Consider the following 22,298-nt stretch of genomic DNA (forward strand, 5'->3'; position numbering starts at 1 on the left):
TTCTATTACCAGGTCTCAACCTGAGGGGCTATGCCCTAATACCAGAAAGATGTCTGAGGGGGCGCCTGTACGCAGCACTACCGGCCCCACAGCCGAAGGCACTCAGCCTACCAGGCCCTGTCCTGAGGTGCAGGGTAGGCCTCAACCTCCACCGCTCCGTGTCCTGGAGGAAGATGGGCCCAGCGCGGCAATCACCACATTGCAGGCAAGTGGTATACAGCCGGACAAAATGGCCACCGGGCCTGACAAAATGGTACCTAGCCCGACACCATCCCCCTTTGGGGCCCAGGTGGGGGAACGAGTTTCCAGATGGGATTGGTCATCGTCTGGCACTTGGCCCACAGCATATCCATCAGCATCACAGGGCAGATACTCTTCGCCACATAGAGCAAGACAGGGTGCGCCCAGGTCTCAGCAACCTCAGGGCCCTGCGCCTATGCTGGCTCCCCCAAGTGCTCCTCCGGCCTGTGAAGACAGGTTCTTTGACAAATTCCTGACTCTCATCAGGTCCCCGCAGATGGGCATCATCGTTAGGGATGTTATTAGGGATATATACTCCCTCTGGTTCAGCCGCTTGCACCCATGGCCCCCCCGCCCTTGGGTCCAGCGCATCCGGGCCCAACAGAGCCCCAGCTGCACGCGCCAGTCCCTACAATACAGGCTCCAATGCCTGTGCCAGTCACAGCAGCCCCTTATCCGCTACCGCAGCAGCCTTTGGCACTTATCAGTGCGCCTCAGCTCTCTGCCCCAGAACTCCTCCAGGTGCACTGGACAAGCAGGACACATTGGTGGACACAGATAAGGAAGAGGACCCTGACATTTAGTTGTCGGCCAAGGCCTTTCACGAACGGCTAGCGGGCCTGGCTGAATATTTGAGGACCCCACAGCCAGAGGTGGGGGTACTGGAAAAGGTTCTCACTCTATGCTCCACAGCCAGAACGGGAATTCCAATGCAGAAGGACGTGGTGGCTCTTTCCAAAAAAGAATGGCTCAAACCACACTCTTCACAGCCTACCAATAGGCGCCTCGACGCCAAGTTTAGGCAAATGGAAGGGGACCCCCTCGTACTGTCGGCGCACCCCCAGCCACATTCCTCAGTGATTGCAGCAGCTTCACTCTACTCAAAGCCACAATCTTCCTCGGCTACATCAGCCTCGGCACTCCTGGGTAAGGAGGAGATAATCCTGTAAGCATATGGAAGGAAAATCTATTCAAACGCTTCTCTCCATCTGCGCCGGTCCAATACGGATGCCATGCTGGCTGCGGTCTATCAGAGGCTCTGGCGAGAGATCGCTGATTTCCTTCCTAAGCTCTCTGTACAGAGCCAAGTGCGCTTTCAGGCTGGGCTGACCGAAGCAAAAATAGTAGCACAGGACATAATAGAGTCTATGGTGGCCCACATTGACCCCTGAGGGCGTGCCATATGTATTGCTACCGAAATGAGGAGGACAGCCTGGTTACGGGTGACGAAGTTCAACCCCGATGTTCAGGAGTGTATTGTGGACCTATCTTTCGAGGGGGGCGATCTGTTCCATTCTACTACCAACAAGGAACTCGATAAGAAGAAGAATAGTTTTCAGACTGCCAAATCCTTATCAATTCTCACTAAGTCCACCCCAAAGCATATAGTAAGGTGCACCAGCGCTCAGACAAGGGTCGGTCATTCTGAGGCTTCAGGGGCTTCCAGGAGAGATGGTCCAGACAACCGGACAGATCCCTGAGCCAGCACAGGCGAAAGCAGCACAAGGTGGCTCACAAGGGCTTTCTCCAGTCCCCCTCCTCAGCCCCAGCCTCAGAGGGCAAAAAAGCATGACACAACCATCCGGATCCACGAGTCTTCGGTGGGGGGCAGGCTTAGCCTTCACTCTCAACGCTGGCGGACAAGGTTCATGGATCCATGGATCCTCTCGATAGTATCCACAGGCTTCCGGCTCCCTATCCCTCTGTCTCCTCTCTCCTACCCTCTGCTCCCACATATTGGTATAGCAACTCTGTTGGCGGAAATTTGCTCGCTCGTAGAGAGTCAGGCAGTGGAGGAAGTCCCAGCCTCTCAGGGGGGTCTGGGCATCTATTCGTGGATTTTTGTCATACACAAGAAGAACCAGGCTGGCCTAAGAGTTGTGTTGGACCTTTCCACCTTGAACCTTTCCCTTCCTCTTCAAAGTTCAAGATGGTTACCCCAACGCTTATAGCAGAGACATTGTGTCCGGGAGACTGGATGTGCTCCCTAGATCTGAAGGATGCCTACCTACACGTCCTGATCGGGCAACCTCATTCGTCCATCCTGAGGTTCAGGATCATGGGTTTTCATTTCCAATACAAGGTTCTGCCCTTTGGCCTCAATTCGGCCCCCAGAGTCTTTACAAGACTGATGAACGTCAGGGTCACCCTATCTACCGACACCTAAATGACTGGCTTGTCAGGGCAAGGTCACCGGAGGCAGTCCAGCACACCGCCCCCGCCCTCATGAATACACTGCATGAGCTGGGATTTTCCATCAATCTGAAGAAGTTATAATTGGAGCCCATGCAGAGTGTAACCTTTCTGGTTTTTATCTGGAATACGAGCTCTGAGGGGATTTTCCCCTCAGCATACAAGTTTGCAGCCATCAAGAGGGCCATGCAGCATTTTCTCAGCAGAGCAGTAACCTTGGCATGGTGGACCAACACCTCTTGGGCCTCATGGCGGCATGTCGCCTAGCAGTGCCGCATACCAGTCTCAAAGTGAAGCGACTGCAACTGCACTTTGCAACCCCCCGGAGTCAGGAGAAGGGTTCCCAGGCAGAGCTGGTCAGCAGCCCACATCATCTCCACCAGGACCTAGTTTGGAGGATGGACAACAACCTGCGGATAGGCAGGCCCTTCCGTCAACCAGCACCTCAGTTCACCATCACCACAGACTCATCCATGGAGGGCTGAGGAGCTACCTTGGGCAGCCACAGTGTCCACGGTGTATGGTCCCGTCAGGATGAGGCAGACCCCATCAACTGACTAGAGTTGATGGCCATCTGGCTTACCCTCAAAGCCTTCCTCCCGATGATCAGTGGCAAGGCTATCCTCATTCAGACAGACAGCTCCACTAGTATTTAGTACATCAACAAACAGAGTGGCACCAAGTCTCCTCTGCACTCTGGCAGTGAGCATTTGAGAGTGGGCTCTGCTAAGCGACATGGATCTGGCAGCAATACGCCTCCTTGGGGAGTCCAACCTCGAGGCGGACAGGCTCAGCAGGCTGGGTGCGGACAACTGCCAATGGCAGTTGGACAAACAGCTCTTTCGGGGATCTTCGACAGGTGGGGTCAACCTCAGGTGGATCTCTTCGCCACCTGGTCCAACAGGAGGTGCCCCCAGTTCACATCCTGGCACGGACAGGGCAGGGGCTCACTGGGAGACGTGATGCACATCCAGTGGAACAACATGAATGTGTATGCCTCCCCATCCCCCCCACTCCCCTTGTTCACAGTGTAATCTGCAAGATCAGGGAGGCCCACCTACACCTCGGTCTCATCCTGATAGCTCTGTGGTGGCCAGCAAGACCGTGGTTCTCAGAACTACTCAGCCTGTCGGATCAGGCCCCTGTGCACCTTCCGTTGGGCCCAGCACACCTAATCTCTCAGCACGGAGGCACAGTCGTCCACCCTGCCCCCCAGAAGTTAGCCCTCGCAGCATGGTTCCTGCACAGGTCACACTGAGGCATCTGCATCTATCACAGGCTAATCTAGACATTATAAAAGGGGCTAGAAGCGATGCTACCAGGAGCAAGTACAAAGCAAGTGGACAAGGTTTTGTGACTGGGAAAAATCAAAGGAGGTCGATCCTCTGGCCTGCACTTTGGACGAAGTGCTATCCTTTTCTTCTCACCTCGCACACTCGGAGGTGCAGGTAGAAACATGCCGCATCTATCTAGCGGCCATCGGAGCCTACAGAAACTCGGAGAAAGAGGTATTCTCATTCTCTAATCCGGTGGTTAAAAGACACTTGGCTGGCGTGACTAGGCTTTATCCGCCTATCAAGAAACCACACCCTGTGTGGGACCTAAATGTGGTCTTGGGCGCCACTGCGCATAAACTATTTGAACCTATGGTGGCCGCGTATATCCGGTTTCTCACCATTAAGACAGCCCTCCTGGTGGGCCTTACCTCGGCACGCCGGATCAGTGAAAGCCAGGTGCCGGTGGCTTCAGAGCCATATACTACTTTTCACAAGGACAAGGTTCTGCTTAGAACTCACCCTGCATTCTTACCTAAGGTTGTCTCCTCTTTTCACCTAAATGAGGAGATAGTACTAACAATGCTCAGAGGTTATTACACTGTCTGGACGTCAGGCGTGCATTGAGATACTACCTGGACAGGACCAGGAGTTTCTGCAAGTCAGACGCTCTCTTTGTCATCTTTGATGGATCAAAGCCTGGCTATCAAGCCTCCAAGGCTTCCATGGCAAGGTGGATTGTCGCAGCCATCAAGGAGGCATACAAGGGGCAGCACAAACCCCTTCTGGCAAATATGCACGCCCACGCTTTTAAGAGCCAAGGCCACGGTGGTTGCTTTCCAGAGGCACGTCCTGTGGCAGGTTATCAGCAAGGCGGCTACATTGGCTACGCCCTGGGCCTTCTGCAAGCACTACTGCTTGGATGCCGGATCCAGATCTGACGTGGCATTTGGTCAGGCAGTGTTAAGGAACTTGTTTTTCTCAAGGGAGCACCTCTCCACCCTGGGGCTACATTCAGTTGTACTCAACTATACAGTATGGAGGAAAGGGAACGGGACGTAGGAGTAATTATAAATTATCGTAGTGACTGACATACTCCTAGTCCATAATCCCCTTTCCTCCATATGTCCCACCATCCTCTCCCCCTAATAAAACTGGTGGCATTAGGCAATGTTAATATTGTCAACGCATCAAAGGGGACTGAGGAGTGGTGCTGGTGGGTGGAGTCAGGGGAGCGCCTGCTCCCAGGGCCGCGCCCCCCAGCACATCTAAATTTAAAGGGAAAGATGATTTTTCTGCTGAAAAAGGTTCCGTCTCCCATCCCTAGCGAGGGATGCCCATAGAGTATGGAGGAAAGGGGACTATGGACTAGGAGTACGTTATTCACTAAAGTAAGTAACTTATAATTTTTTTGCAATAAGCCGACAGGCCAACACAGCCTAGCGATTTATATCGCGTAGATTGAGGGTGTGGGTTGGTTTCTGTGCCCATCCCCTTTGGAGATTCATAATTACAGCTTTTAAAGGTAAGCAAAACCATATCTGTGCAAGTCTACAGGCATAACCTTTAGCAGATGGCGTAATTGTTGGTGATATGAAGGGCTTTGGCACATTGAAACTGGTGTTACAGATCACACCGTTTTCTTGAAATCAGTTTAACAGCTTTGCAAAGCTCTTTACCGATGCCCCACCAAAGCTTCCTCTGGAGAAGGCAATGGCCTTTACAACACATTTCACAGTGCTAATCATAAAGGCTCCTCAATGATCTTAGTGCCATTGTTGACTCACAGGTAGATGCCCAGTCAGTTATTCTATATCTGCTAGCCCAACATTCATTAGGGACATTCTTCTGCTTCAGACACCATGTTTTACAAGGCCACTGTTCCTTGATTGTCATCCACGTTTCTTCTACTTTATATTCATTTTTTTCTACTTGGCACTAAAAGTTTTGAAAGGACACAAAATATGTTTGCTTATGTACAAGATTCATTCTTCAGGCTGATGTGGGGAATCCAAAAGCAACGAATAGTTCAATGGGCTTTCATTTAACTTAGCTTTTTAGGCAATATACACAAGTGCTCTCAAATGCACAATTTGGACCGTTTTTTTTAAGTTGTGAGGATAGCCCCAACACATCTTCAGTGACAAGCTTATAATGTCGACCCTCATTTCAGTTTCCAAATGTTGGGAGGCATGCATCTCCTTTTTTTAGCACTTGAGTGTGACTGCATTTTAAAGTTGCCATGTTGTAAGCTGTGTTTTCTGAGTTTCGCAGAATGTTTCGCAGCCTGGCATATCACTCACTGACCACACAGCTTGTCAACCCTTACCTGCGGAAGGGAGAATCCCTTGGTAGCAGTGATCTTCATAGACAGAAGCGTAAGTGAGGTCCCCTCAGCTAAAGAGAGGAATGAGGCTGTTTCAAAGACAGACGCAGACCCTTTGTTGATTTGGGAGGAGGACGGTGGAGAGAATGCATTGTGTTCTTGAGTCACCTTTTCACCTGTTCGGCCTTTATGGTACACAACAGTCCATGACAGTAGCACCACACATGCATGGGGTTAGACTGGCAGAGGGTGTCCTGCGAGTCATATGTTATTATCTCTTGCGAGCGGGCGGGGCTTAAAGTGTCCTATGCAGCCACAACAGGGACCATGTAGGGATTGGGTTTCACTTATTATTGCCTGGGCTCAAGCAGACATAAGTGAAATAAAATCCCATTTTGATCACTACACAACATAACTGTATTGAGCCCCAGGTGGGGATTGCCTTTCACTTTTATCAGATTTCTGTCTGTTCTGCCCATCCCCCCCATCAGAATGGTTGACATAGTGCCTCCTGCGGCACATCCACAGGACAGTCTGCTGTCTGGCCATTTTAAAATCCATACCAAAGCCAGCCCATTTTTCAAAGTTGTAGATTCCCTTCCTTATGCAAAACTAACGTGTTGACTGTGTGAACCCGAGGCCCTCAGCCGTGGATTTAAATGATAGGTTATTCATATTAAGTGTCGTTAGTGAGGAATCGGTGTTCTGGCATGGATACTGTTCACTTCCACTTGATATGTTCCAAAGGAAGTGTTTGCAACTGTATCCATAGATTTCCTGCATGGAAAAGGACATGTTTACATCATGTTGACTAACTGGGTGACGTGTCTTGGGCACTATGTGGCTCTTAACTGATCACATCCTCTTCAAATAACCCGCTGCTCCCTCGTCCACTTTGCATGCACCGTACAATAAGCAACGAAGTTCAGTTTACCTCAGGGATAGGCAACTTTGTCAACAACCCATTAGAAATGCATTTTCAATTAATCCCCCCCCCTCCTTAATGAAATGATTATATGGGGCCACTTCCTCTCCCAAATCCTCCTCTTATTCACCAATGTATGTAAGCTTTGCATATCGCCTATGTGTATATGACCACGACATGGAGGAGGGATCTGGCTAGATTGCTTACTGGGAATCTTCATCATACTCTTCCTTGTGGCCATCTTGTTTCCTTTCCCCTCCTTCTCTGTCCATCCCTCAGATGTTGCTGATGTCTTGGGAGGAAAGATGGCCATGCATATAGGACCTTCCCTCTGTTGACAACATAGTTGATTGTCTCATTGGCCAGGTGCGATAGCCTCAGAGCTTCTAAGGCTCCACGTCAGCATACATATTCAGTCCATTTCTGCATTAGAGGCCTGTGGGCCCCCTTTCTGGGTGCATATGTTGCCACCTGGACAGCCAATAGACTGGTGGTGAAGGTAGGACTTCTGCTTAAAGCGCTAAACCTGTTGCTAAGATTCAAAACACATTTAAACGTTAACATCACTAGCTTGATTCAGATTCTTTCATTTTCACTTTCACTTTCACATACTACATTTATTGTAAGAAAGGGAAAGCAACAATGACCAAAACTAACAATTGTTCGTGTGGGAACAATACAAACTGGGGAAAACATATGTTGTGGGTGATGTCTTCAAACTTACTTATAAATATGTTGCTTGCTCACTGTGAGAGAAAACAAGGGGGTGATAATTTCATATACTAACCACCTTCTCCCTCTCCTTCTTCCCTCCCCCTCTATCTGCATGACGCATCCATCATGACACAAACTTGTCGTTCTAATATCGTCATGATTATCATATATGTTTTAACAATTATTTAACCTTGGTTGTTTTATTTATTTATTTTCTTTTTTCATTTCTATAGTGCTGGGACATGGCCCTCAGGCATACAAGCACTTATACAAGACACACTCACAAAAAGTAATAATAATACAAGGGAGCATTGGTTAAACACTGACCGTAAAATTAAAAACAGGAAAACACATTAATCAAACTTTTACAAAAGCTCAGAAAAATGTCAGCAGCCAGCCCAAACTCAAATAAAAAGGACTTTCCACATTTAGAGAGCATAGTTAATTCAGAACAATGCTAATATTGGAAACTGCTGACATAGAGGTCAGATTTTTATATAGGCTCAAAAATTACTGCAAACTGCCATGACCACAGCCAACGATGATACATTCAGTAATGTCCCTGATGCAACATTCCTTGATGTGCAGTTTACGCTAGAGTCTATAGTCCTGTCCTCTAACACACCCATATACCCCACTTTGGAATGTAACCAGGATAAAACCTTTATCAGGGTATTGTCTTATATGTATGGTTTTGACTTACCACTCACTTAACTTGTATTGCAACATGTAAACATTTTTTAATTACAATTGGGCACAATACACTATCGGGTGACTCACTGAACATTTGAATGTATTGAATGTCAATGCCTAGCCTTGAAAATAACCCCTGAGGGTCGAAACACATACCGGCTACACAAGTAAATACACCTGTTACACTTAAAAAAAACAAGTCTCCTAGTCATTAATTGGGAGATTATACTCCCTTCCATTTTTTCTACCTTGCGCAACTGTGCTGGGTTTCCAACTGCCAACACTGGACATTACTTTTTGCTTATTCCTCGGAGGGATGCCTCCTGTCTGAAAGCATGCATTTGGCCACAAATCAGTGCACTACAAACCAGACAATGTAACTGAATTTGACCTATTTAACTTGGTCTCTCTCTCTCTCTCTCTCTCTCTCTCTCTCTCTCTCTCTCTCTCTCTCGCTCTCTCGCTCTCTCTCGCTCTCTTTCTCTCTCTTGCTCTCTCTCTTTCTCTGTCTGCTGTATGTTTGCGAGATAGACCGAGTTAGAATTGCCAATTAAAGCTATATTATGAGAGATGGCACTGACGAATACTTGATATTTTAAAAATGAAAAGATGCACAAAAGCACTAATTCAAATAAAAATGAGTATTGGATATAAGATATGTTTACTTGGGCGACATGATCTTTCGTGATATTAGCACCATTAACAATTCACATCTATATGCCTCATCTAACCAGGTTCCAATGCAGTCAGTCCGTCTGCCATCTCTTTGTTCACCTATTTCAGACAGACAAAAGAAATGAAGGTTTAGTGCCTTTGTTATTAACTCTACACATGCCTAATCACACCCATGCAGTGATAAGTAGAGACAATTGGGGGACGGTATGATCCTTTTTCATTGACAAGTTAAATATAAAAAGAAAATCAGCCTGTGCAATGTGCATTCATTTACGTTCTTTGGGGTAATAGTCTTCCTTTTTCGAGTATGCAGGTTTAATATTATGCATTTGAGAGATATTTGTTTTGTTAAATATAGTTATTTGCATTTATAGTTTGAAAAACAATAGCAGTAAGGTGAATGTATAGTCATTTAAGGAGACAAAAAAGGTAGCAGGCGCCCCTCTCTCAAAAGAACAAGGCATGATAACCTGTTCAGTGGTTATTAACCACATTGAGAGTTCGCAGCCATTGCTTTTTGCTCACTGTACCTTCACAGATGGGAAATATCCATTTGCATATCAGTCTTTGTCCCGCCCACAAGGGCAGTCCAGCACCGAAATGCTATGGCAATTCCTCTCTGAACAAGAGTACCATCAGCAACCCCATACACATGTTTCAGCCTTGTTGGGCCTCATCAGTGAGGTGAAGCTGAGCCTCTCTAAGCACAGTGAGCAGGGAGTCCACGTCTGGTTGCCCCCAGGTAACCTAGGGTGACCAACCCCAAGTTCCTTTCAAAAATACAAAAAAGGTAGCAGGCGCCCCTCTCTCGAAAGAACAAGGCATGATCATTTAAGGAGAGTCAGAGTTCAAAGAGTCTTTGGGTGCCTGTAAGTTTTTGAATTGCATAATTATCCCTCTTACTTGGATACAAAAGCAATCCCGCTTGCTTTGGCAACATCAAAGTATGTGTGAGGAGGAATCTCACCTGCTAAATAATGGTTGTTACAGTCTGTGTAACTAGAGTCCTAGAAAATATAGCAGGTTTTTGAGAGCTCTCCAATTTCATGACTTAAGATGTTTTGTTTGCTCCGTTTTCCAAGGTCTTTTTGAACAAAGGGTGGAACAGTATTTAGAGGAGCTACCAGACACTGAACAAAGTGGAGTGAACAAATTCCTGCGTGGTCTTGGTAAGTTGATTTCATGTGGAAGAAATTGCCAAATGAAATACGTCTGATGCATGTAAGCAATGATCGCACTACAATCCCAGCCCACACTTTATTACACTAATGCATTCTCAAGTCACTCAAGACTAAGGATGTTAAAATAACTATAACGTTCTCATGCTCAAATTAACTCACATCAGCAACAGCTGAGCTTTGGAGAAAAGTCATGACCCATACATATTTACTGTGTCTTCTAAGGAATACACTCCACCAGTCTTCACCTATTTTGTCACAGCAGCCGTACGTGCTTCGTGGTGGCCACCACAAACAGGAATTGTGTATTCTGATGAGTATAAATACTGTTGACCGCAACAGCCAGATGAAGCCTGGTGTAGCCTTTCTGAGCCTGTAGCGCACACCAAATCCCATTGTTCAATTTGGACACAGGTCCATTACAAAAAAATATAGTTAAGAGGATGATGATGAGTTAATCGTAATAGTTTGTACTCACGTCCTGTCCCCTTTACTCTATCCTTGTGGATGTCCCCCAACATGGGGATGGTACCAGAACCTTCGGAAGTGAAAAATGGAGCTTCACCTTTAAATTTAAAAGCACGCAGCAGCGTGGCCTCGGGCGTGGGAAAGCCCCGCCGAAGCCCCATCCTCTGGCACCTCACCTCAGTCCTTTTTTCTGCACAGACAGTGTTGGACCTAGCAGCCAGCGCATTAACTTTTTAGCTTTCCGCTTGCTCCCTGTTTTGTTTTTTCAATCTCACTTAACTCCACTTTGGTGCCTTGCCTCCCCCGGCACATGTTGGCTGCAGGACGATTCACAGATGTGCCTCATGCGACTGCCTGTTCCCGGACTCGGAACTCCATGCACTCTGTCTTGAGTGTTTGGGGCCTGGTCACCGCTGGGACTCATGTTTGGCTTGCAGAGCTCTCGATCACAGGGCATTGAAGAATCAATTGTCTCAGTGGAGGGAGATCTTCCACATATCTCCTCCCCACCTTAAGGACTTAGTCTCCAGGTCCTCTTGTCAAGACAATGTAGGCCCTCTGTTCAGCACAGCTCCACAGCACAGTGACTCTGTCCCCGGGGTTCCCACAGATAGGGGTTCCTCTAATTCAGGTTCTGGCAGGTCCGAGGTCGCCAAGGCTACCTACTCCCAAGCTAAGGGGCTGGGGTGTGTTCCGGGCACTCTGGGGACAGACCTGAGGTTGTCCTGGCTACTGGCTCCCAAGCCTAGGGGCTCAGGAGCCCTTCCAGGCTGCCTTCTGAAGGGCGATTAAGTTCATCCTCTTTTTCTACCCCAGGGGGTAAGGGATTGTCGAGTGCCTCCTTCAAGATTCTGTCCTCTGCACGATCCAAGAACATATAGAAGAGAAACTGCACACCCTATGTTTGTTAAGCAAGAATCAATTTAGTTGAGTTTACGGACTTTAGAGCTATGCTAGCTCACACAGCTTCTTAGTCTGGCATCAAAAGTCATGTATAACATGGAAAAAAGACAGAGTTCCTATTATCAATAGAAACTCCCATCCCCTGCACACCATTTGGTATTGGAAATAAACGTTCCAAACAATATTTTAACAACTTAAGTAATTCAAACGATGTGTGTTTCAATATAAGCAATTACTTTTTGGCAATTATTTCAAAACATTCAAGGAAACGTTCAATTAAGAATAATTTAACCTTGTAATTATAATTGAAAATCAAAATGAGGGTTCTATTCACTCAAAAAAATCAATTTGTAATGATCATGAGCTCTACGCGTTTCGAGAGGGAGCCTCTCTTCTTCAGGAGCAATCAACAATATTTAAAACAGAGCATTTAACAGAAATTCTTTAGACAAAAGTTTTACAGTTCATCAATTCAAGGGAATGCCTTTTCTTCAAACTTTGTGCAAACACAATAGAATTTTTCAGCTTAATTGTCTTGTGTATCTTCAACACGATCATTCAATTGTAGGATTATGGAAAGGTCATCTTTTGGAACAATTCTCTGAGATTCTGTGAATAATATTGATATTTAATATTAGTAATGTGTGGATTAAATAAGGTTCTGATAATGATCAGATAAATTATTTAAATACCTGTGTCGTGTTACAGCATACACCAACAGGTCTTAGGTGTCCAAATGCCAGACTGTTCAAATGAAATTGCCCTATGGAGTAAAGTATATCCACTTGTTAGATGTATGTGTTTCAGTTGTTGTAATGAACAAATAAGATGTATTTACACAACGTGTATATTGGAACTATTTAATGCACTCACCTACTCCGTAGAGTGCTGTGTTTGGTACAGCCCAAGTTCTACTGGTGTCAACGTTAATTGTAATGTCGTGCGGTCCAAATTCCAGAGTTAGTTACCCTCAAGTGTTCGATTTTCTAAAGAAAAGACGATATCTGTGAAAATTCAGTGGTTTCTAGCTGCTATGTGCTGAATTAATTCTGAGGCATTAGCGAGTCTTACCTCAATCTCTCCGTGTGCTAATCGTCAATATTTCTTTCCCGATTCTGGTGAACGAAAGACGATTCACTTGCGCGTAGTTTCTTAAGTAGTCATGTGATGTAAATCACATGACCACCCGGAATTCTGGGCATAGTAGTGAATTCCAGTAAAATGTTCATATTAGTGAACGACCTGTGTGTGTATGTCATCGATGTATGAAACTCGCCTAAACTTCTGAGTGTATTCGCCAAATATGCTTATTGCAATTCTAATCGACTTGAGTCTGTACATTGATACATATGATGTTGATCGCATGTTTGCACAAAATGTATAACTAATACGCTTTTGTTTCTGTGTAGTTTCACCAGGTATACTTCTTTATAAATATGAAATTTGAAACATATTATCAATGCGTGTTATGGTAATAGGTCATGTGATGTTAATCACCTGACCATACAGGATTCTGGGAATCGTAGTGTCTCTATATCGGAGGCTGTCTAATTGTATTCAGATCTTCTTTCCATTATCCCACAATCAAGGCAACATATATCATATATCATGGTGAGATCCAAAATTCTGATGTTTAAACAATTTTTAACAACTTTTTAGCAAATCTGACTAGCATATTCTGTTGGTTTCCATTTTATTGGTCTGAACATGTTATTATTTTCATGTTATCAGTTGTTTACAAAAATATATTCAAGGAATACTCTTTGTTCATGCCTCTAGGTTCTAGGGCATCCAATTTGTGTACCCAAAACATCTCTCTGTGAGACAGAATTTGTTGTAAATTACCACCTCTCGCTGGTCGTGTAATGGTCTCAAGGATCACAAACTTCAGTTGTGAGATTGTGTGATGGTGATCTCGAAAGTGTCTTGTGACTGGTGATTTTATGTTACCTGTTCTAATGTTCGACTTGTGTTCAGATATACGATCTTTCACACGTCTCAGTGTTTGGCCCACATAATACTTGCCACAAGGGCAAATTAGTCCATATATCACACATTTGTTTTCAAAGGTTGCGTAATGTTGTAAATTAATTTTTTGGCCTGTATAAGGATGTCTTATTGTGGAACCTTTTTGGACATTATTGCATTGACTGCAGTTCAAACAGGGAAATGTCCCTTTCTTTGATTTTAGTAATAACCGTTGTTGTGTTGTGGTCGCTCTCTCCGCTTTGACTAGTGAATCCCGTAGGTTCCTTCCACTATTGTATGCCATTAGCGGTGGTTTCGGGAATAGAGTACTGAATTATGGGTCTAGTCTAGTGATTTTCCAATTCTTCTGTAGACACCTTTTGATCTGCGCGCTGCTTGTAGAGTACTGTGACAGATAGATCAATGGAGGATTATCCTTATCTTGTTTGTTCTGTTGAACTAAAAGTTCAGACCGTTTCTTCAGTGGACATCTTTCTTTGGCTTCTGTCAGTATCGGTTGTGGAAAATCTCTCTCTTTGTACCGTGTGAGGTGATCTATTTCTCCTTCTTTATAGCCTTCTTCATTGGAAACAATACGTTTAATCCTTGGCTCTCAAATTTTGGATTTCACCATGATATATGATATATGTTGCCTTGATTGTGGGATAATGGAAAGAAGATTGTAATACAATTAGACAGCCTCCGATATGGAGACACTACGATTCCCAGAATCCTGTATGGTCAGGTGATTAACATCACATGACCTATTACCATAACACGCATTGATAATATGTTTCAAATTTCATATTTACAAAGAAGTATACCTGGTGAAACTACACAGAAACAAAAGTGTATTAGTTATACATTTTGTGCAAACATGCAATCAACATCATATGTATCAATGCACAGACTCGAGTCGATTAGAATTGCAATAAGCATATTTGGCGCATACACTTAGAAGTTTAGGCGAGTTTCATACATCTATGACATACACACACAGGTCATTCACTATTATGACCATTATACTGGAATTCACTACGATGCCCAGAATTCAGGGTGGTCATATGATTTATATCACATGACTACTTAAGAAACTACGCGCAAGTGAATCGTCTTAAGTTCACCAGAATCGGGAAAGAAATATTGACGATTAGCACATGGAGCGATTGAGGTAAGACTCGCTAATGCTGCACAATTAATTCAGCACATAGCAGCTAGAAAGCACTGAATTCTGACAGATATCGTCTTTTCTTTAGAAAATCGAACACTTGAGGGTAACTAACTCTGGAATTTGCACCGCACGACATTACAATTAACGTTGACACCAGTAGAACGTGGGCTGTACCAAACACAGCACTCTACGGAGTAGGTGAGTGCATTAAATAGTTCCAATATACACATTGTGTAAATACATCTTATTTGTTAATTAGAACAACTGAAACACATACATCTAACAAGTGAATATACTTTACTCCATAGAGCAATATCATTTGAACAGTCTGGCATTTGGACACCTAAGACCTGTTGGTATATGCTGTAACACGACACAGGTATTTAAATAATTTATCTGATCATTATCAGAACCTTATTTAATCCACACATTACTAATATTAAATATCAATATTATTCACAGAATCTCAGAGAATTGTGCCACAAGATGATGTTTCCATAATCCCACAATTGAATGATTGTGTTGAAGATACACAAGACAATTAAGCTGAAAAATTCTATTGTGTTTGCACAAAGTTTGAAGAAAAGGCATTCCCTTGAATTGATGAACTGCAAAATTTTCGACTAAAGAATTTCTGTTAAGTGCTCTGTTTTAAATATTGTTGATTGCTCCTGAAGAAGAGAGGCTCCCTCTCGAAACGCGTAGAGCTCATGATCATTACAAATTGATTTATTTGAGTGAATAGAACTCTCATTTTGATTTTCAATTATAATTGCAAGATTAAATTATTCTTAATTGAACGTTTCCTTGAATGTTTTGAAATAATTGCCAAAACGTAATTGCTTATATTGAAACACACATTGTTTGAATTACTTAAGTTGTTAAAATATTGTTTGGAACGTTTATTTCCAATACCAAATGGTGTGCAGGGGACGGGAGTTTCTATTGATGATAGGAACTCTGTCTTTTTTCTGTGCACGATCCAACACTGCTACTGGCTGTCCAGCTGAGGGCTCGGCACCTACCAGAGTGATCACTGAGCTTGATGCCTCTGCTTCGGGTATAAGACCCGAGCTCTATCCTCCCGTGTCTGAGGCCTTTCTTGGCTCAGGCCCTCTGCGCCGTCCCATCCAGGGTGTGGCGCAAGGCTTTAAAATGGCAGAGAGGCACGTGGCCGAGCCTTCCAGGCTGGAGGCCATCTTGGATTAAGCTCAGAGCCCATCAGTGCTTTCGCCCATCAAATGGGCTTTGCAAGATGATCCCAGCCCTCTTCCCTCTAGAAGCGGCAGTGGATTCTACGGTGCAGGCTTCTGGTCTCCTCAGGGATACATCTACCCACCACCGCCTTACGACTACAGGTGCCTCAGTGCTTTGACCAGGAACGGAGGCCCAGCGCCTGGGAGTACTGGGCCGCTAGGCACCCAGTGGCTTGCGAGGACCAATTCTTCGAACGCTTCTTCTTTCTTATGCTGTCCCCTCAGATGGAGGGGCTCATGAAGGATATTGTGAATGAGGTCATCCCGCAGGTGGCGCCGCCCCAGCCCCCTCCTCTGGGCACTTCCCCCCGTTCCTCCAGCTATGCTGGTTCCAGTGCCAGTAACTTCCACAGTCCTGGCTCTACTGGTTGTTCTGACCCCTCCACCTCCACCTGTACCACCAATGCCTCATCCTCATCAGCCGTTGAACTTGTCTGCAGCTTCGGACCTAGGGGGGTCCCCGCTGGCACCTGTGTCCCAGGGCCGGATTCCCCTCAGTCTGTGAAAAGGCAGGGTAAGTGGGGGCAATGATGATGAGTACGATGATGCCCAGGACGATGAACCCTCGGCATCCATTAAGGCCTTTCATGGCCACCTTCAGGGCCTGGCAGAGATCTTGTGGAAGCGCATCACAATCCGGTCTGGCATACCTCTCATGAAGGATGTTCTGCAGGTGGCATGTAAGTTCTGGGAGAAGCCCAGGGCCCACACCCCAGATGAATAAGAAGTTGGACAGCTGGTTTAGGCTGACGGACGAGGAGCCAATCTTTCTCGCCTCCCACCCGCAGCCGCATTCCTCTGTGGTGGCTGCGGCCTCCTTGTATTCTAAACCATTGTCTTACTCCATGGGAGCCACCTGCAATTGCCTCTCCAAGGAGGACAAAATCCTTGAAATCCTTGGGAAAGCGCTGTTATTACATCTCAGGACTGCATCTGCGCAAGCCAACGCAGACACCCTCTTGGCTGCGGCTAACCAGATGCTGTGGTGGGAGCTCAGGGAATTTACGCCCGACCTCCCTTCGGACAAGCAAGCATCCTTCGAGGCTGTGCTGGCAGATGCCCGGCCATTGCGCAGGACCTCATGCAGCCTTCAGTCTCCTACATCGACACAGCCAGCAGGGGGCTGTGTCTTGGACAGCCAGCAGAGGGCTGTGTCTTGGTGTACGAGATGAGAAGGATGGCGTATATGCATGCCACTATGTTTTCATCTGACGTGCAGGAGCAGATCCTGGATCTGCCCTTCGAGGGTGTAGACCTTTTTCATTCATCAACCGATGACAAGTTGGCAAAGAAAAACCTCCACTCAAACTGCCAGGTCCTTGGCCATCCTGACAAAACCAGGTCAGAAATCCTTTCCTAGGTCCCAGGTAAGGACCGAGTTCAAGCCCTGCGCCTTCAAAGGGTTCTGGGACCATGGTACACAGAGGCCTGACAGGTCGCCCAGCAACAACAGGAGGAAGCAGCATAGGATGTTGTGCTGGTTTTTCCGCTCCCCCTCCTCTGCCCCCGCCTCTGACACCAAGAAGCAGTGACGTCAAGGTCGGGGAACACAGCAACAAATTATTCAACTTAAATGTATCTTTCCTAGAACTGGTTGAGCTATTAGGCCAACATTCCCAACATGTAACTTAGGTTGGGGCATCTTTCAGTTTTTCTTAGACATTGGTCTTCACTTCTCATCATGCAACAAATTATTATTTTTCTCTGTTTTTCTTAGTTTAGAGTGGGCATTGTTAGATTTCATGCCCCAGCATGCAGCCAATGATTCAACGTCTATCTTAATCTCTTTTACGCTTAGGCTGGGTACTGGACTTCATTTCCAAACATCCAACAAATACATCCATCATTGTCTCTTTGATTTAGTAATCTCAATGCCATGTCCTTTGAGCCCTTTCGATCCTGATGTGTCCCCCATCTATGGGCTCCCCTTCCTTGCCTGGGGTGGTGGATGTTTCTCCTTGCTCTGCAGTGCTCCTGTGGTGTTTCTCCCTACTCTTTGTGGTTCCTCTCTATTGTTCTCTGAATCCTTCTTGGTATCAGAATCCCCCTTGAAAATGACAAACTTTTCTTGTATTTTTGTTTGGCGAATTTCACATCCTGGTGCACTTTTATGAAACCTTCAACCTGCTACAGTACAGCATTGGGTGTGGTGTGTGGGCCCTGCCTGGGTTGACCTGTATGACTATTCCCTCAAGCAGTGTCCTCATTAGCGTCTCACTCAGTTTTGGTGCTGATGGCCCTGAGGGTGCCTTTCTCCTTCTTATTGCTGCTTACCTGTCAACTCTCCTTTCAAAGACACTTCTTTCTTCCTGTGACTACATATTTGAAGAATACACAGCTCAGCCATCCCATCCACACGATAAAAGGCCTGCCAGTCCTAGCCTAGACAGGGGTTGCGCTGTTGTTAGCGGCCATGTCTGCCACCATTCACATTCCGGAGTTGATCCGGGGCGCAAATGTTTTTATTTTTCCTCGGGGGATTGGCTGCATGTATTGCACAACATCAATTGGGTTGGGGGGAGATGGCCACCGCTATGGGCAAAGGGACTACCTTCCTTTTCCATCCCTATGGCGGCTGCGGGTGGGAGGAGCGCCAGGTAAGGCTTACCTGGTTTGGCAGGTAAGTGAGGACGGAAGGAAGGGCTGGCAGAAGGGGTATGTTTTGTTTGGGGGGGGAGTGGGGAAGGTAAAGCTCGTTGTTGCCCCCACCCACAATCAAGATGGCACCACCTGGGGAAGTGCCTCGTCTGGCTAAAAAGAGTAAAAGAGTGGGATGGAATACAATGTATTGTCGCCCGCTCTTCCAGCCACCTGATTGGCTGAGTGCCCTTCCCTGGGTGAAAATGGCAATTAACTGCAGGAATTAATGTAATATAAAGTGGGTTTGTGTAGCAGGATGTCTGTCATGTTCGCAGCCTCTTGGCACTATGTTCAAGTCATTGGTCCAAAGCTTTGTGTCCAATAAAATGGTTTGGTGAATTCCAGGTGGATGCGCTCTTCTCATCTAAATGGGCCCATAATGTTGAAGGATTTAAGGATTTCTGGTGGCCGACATGTACAACTCTTTTTGTAATCTACTAAATGATGAACGACTGGAAAAATACATTACTGTGTTATTAACACCCTCTCAAACAATGGAAGACAAGAGACATGATGCTTCGTTCCAACACACCAATGTGTGGTTTAATAAAGGGGCTAAGCCAGCATCATTTCTGTAACTTTAAAACACTGGCAGCTCTCTTCACCAATGCTATTAGTTTTGTACCGTTCCCTTTATCTACTGAGCGCACTTAACTGTATTTCTGGACTTCTTCGTAGAATAAAAACACAAGCATATGTAGGTGCTGTTCAGGCTTTGCAAGGTACAGCTTAAGCAAATAGAGCGGCTAATCCTGCTGCAGCTGTTAGTATTTCCGTGCCTAACTTGCCTTATAGATGTGCTCACCCAAAGAACATTGGCCCTGAAACAGTATATAAAGCTCATTGGTTTAATTCAGAGACACTTCAGTACCACTTGCTTAATTGATAAGTATCCTTATCTCTTTGACTTCTTTAAACGTCTTTGGTGCCTCGCCCTCCAGTTCAGCCATTAGTGTGGCAATGTTTTTTTGTTGGACTAGTCACCAGTTTGCACCTGTGTGCCCGATTCCTGAATCTACATACCTGAACATGTTTCAGTATCCACAAAAGACATTGTGGCACCTGTTCTGTATCCTCAAGGCAGCGATTAAATATGATCTTGGAATACAAGCCACCCTCTCCCTCTGTTGCTTTTGCCTTGTTTGTTTGTTTGTTTGTTTATTTATTTGGTAAGGCGCACCAAACCCTTGGGTAGCCGGGCGCAGCAATACAATGTGCAACAAGACGTCCTAAGCTTGCTTACAGTGCTTAGCACAGGTATATACAACAGATATGGAGGCATACAGAAGTACAAAGCATAGCTAGTGTGTCAAGGGACACTAACATGTTTAACTGTAGAAAACATATATACAAAACATATTTATAAAATTTACATCATAAAATTAAGTAATTCTGCAGCATGTACAACCTTTGGGTGCTCATGCATGCAGGGTTACCTAGAGTGCGTATTTAGATCTCTGATGCTGATTGAGTGGGAAGCCGGAAGTAGTGGGAGAGGTGTGGATCTGGTTATGTGTCGTTAGCGTGTAGCCATTTGAGTACCTTGTGTCTGAATTTAGGGTAGGGTTGTTCACATCTAAGGTCAAGTGGTAACTTATTCCAGCATTGCACAGCTTTGACAGGAAAGCTAGTTCCTCCTGCAGTCGATCGTTTTAACCTAGGTGTCTCTAGCATGAATGTGTTGGCAGATCTAGTAGGGCGGGTGGCTATTCTTCTAGAAATTTTGTCCATGAGGTAGGGGGGGCTAGGTTATTCAGGCATTTGGATGTAAGGGAGGCTATTTTGAGGAGGATTATATCTGTTCTCTTCAGCCAGTTGAATTTAGTCATATGCTCTCTATAGGGGATGTCCAATACTGCTCTCAAGGCATTGTTCTGTAGTCTTTGAATTTTATCTGTAATATATTTATTGGCTCCTGAGTACAGGGCATTACAGTAATCTAGTCTTGACATAATCAAAGCATTGGCTAGTGTGATGCAGCTGGCCGTAGAGAGGTACGGTCTAGCTGCTCGGATATGTTTACAGGTGTATGTTGTGGAGGAGGCAAGGTAATTGACTTGCTTTTTAAGTGTGAGGGAGGTATCCAAGTAGAATCCAAGAGTTTTAACCACTGACATCACCTTGATAGGATTGTTATCAATGTTGAATGATGCGTAGTTAGGGCTTAGTTTTTGGATATTTACTTCAGGGCCTAAAATTAGTAACTCTGTTTTATCGTCATTCAGGCAGAGGACATGAGATGCCATCCATGCCTGAATGAGGGTGTAAATCTTGTTCACCAAGGCTAAGTCTGCCTCAAAGTCACCTGAAAGGGGTATGAGGATCTGGGTGTCATCTGCATAATTCGTGTAGGTGACACACAGCCTGTCCAACTTGTCAAACAAAGGCTTGGTGAAGATATTGTACATGGTAGGGGAGACACAGGATCCCTGTGGGACACTGCAGGTTATTTTGATGGGGTCAGCAGAAGACTCGCATAGTGCGGTTGGCTAAGAATGATTGGACCCAGGCTATGGCATCTCTGGTGAAGTTGATGGCAGATTTGAGGTGATTGCATAATACTGCATGGTCCACCAAGTCGAAGGCTGCTGACAAGTCTAGTAAGAGAAGCAGAGCTGTTTTCCCATTATCCTTTAGTTCCTCATTTTGTGTCTTAAAGTCGAGCAGAGCTGTTTCCGTGCCATGGAGGGGGCGGAAGCCAGATTGCCGTGAACCGAGTAGGTGATTTACTTCCAAGTAGTCCTGAATTTGTATGTATGCAGCTTTATCTAAAATTTTAAGTAAAAATGGCACAGTCGTGATTGGTCTATAGTTGGTGGGGATAGTGGGGTCCAAGGTTTGTTTTTTTAGTAAAGGGAGAACCCAGGATTCTTTGAGGTTGGCCGGTACTGTATTAGATTTGAAGGAAGAGTTTATGAGTTTAGAGATAAAGGGAGCCAGGTCCCTGGCTGCATCCGTTATGTTTTGTGCTGGGCAAATGTCGCCCTTACAATTTGATGGTTTAAGGGAAAGTATTATTTTCTCTGTGTCAATGATAGAGATAGTTTTGAATCTAAAGGGTGTAGTTGTTCTAGTCTCCGGAGGTTGAGATACTTGTTGATCAGACAAAGATAATGGGCCTCATTACACGGTAGGCGGTAAGGGTTTACCGGTACTGGTAAGGCCACCGGTACCGGTAAACCCTTACCGCCTTACTATGAGTTCCCTTTGCGGGACCCGACCTTAACGGCTGGTTTTACCAGCCGTTAAAGTAGGGTGCCGCAAAGGGACCTCGGTGCTAATTACGGTACCGCAATTTGCGGTACCGTAATTAGCGCCTTCCCCATTCCCATTATGCCCTATGGGGGCAAAAATGGGAATGGGGAAGGGCCTTGGTGAATGGGGAATTACCACCCCCGCTCACCTTGGAGTGGGGCGGTAATTCCGCCATCCACCAAGGAGGACATGGAAAAATACCGGCGGCATCGCCATGGTTGCCGCCTACCGTGTAATGCGGCCCAATGTGTCTTTTTTCTTTGCAATTTTGCATTGGAGATAGGATATTTTGTTAGATAGGGCATTTTGTATGTTAGTACACCATTCTTTATTTTTATGGGCATTGTCTATCGGTTGAATTGGGGATTCCAATTTGCCAAGGATAGAGAATAACTCTTTAGTGTTAGAGTTAGCTTTTG

At 45.6% G+C, this 22,298-nt stretch overlaps 1 protein-coding gene across 6 annotated transcripts in view; it reads left to right on the forward strand.

Moving 5' to 3' along the window:
• The window catches only part of DENND2B (DENN domain containing 2B), a 1,727,973-nt gene that overhangs the window by 1,700,289 nt on the left and 5,386 nt on the right, over window positions 1-22,298 (forward strand). For all 6 annotated transcript variants that reach the window (XM_069623705.1, XM_069623704.1, XM_069623706.1 and 3 more), the window contains one exon: window positions 10,123-10,209. In XM_069623705.1, coding sequence (XP_069479806.1) covers window positions 10,123-10,209 — 87 coding nt within the window. The remainder of the gene's footprint in view (window positions 1-10,122; window positions 10,210-22,298) is intronic.

Source organism: Ambystoma mexicanum, chromosome 11, assembly GCF_040938575.1.
Source record: "Ambystoma mexicanum isolate Mex_15411 chromosome 11, UKY_AmexF1_1, whole genome shotgun sequence".
Taxonomy (NCBI): Eukaryota; Metazoa; Chordata; class Amphibia; order Caudata; family Ambystomatidae; genus Ambystoma; species Ambystoma mexicanum.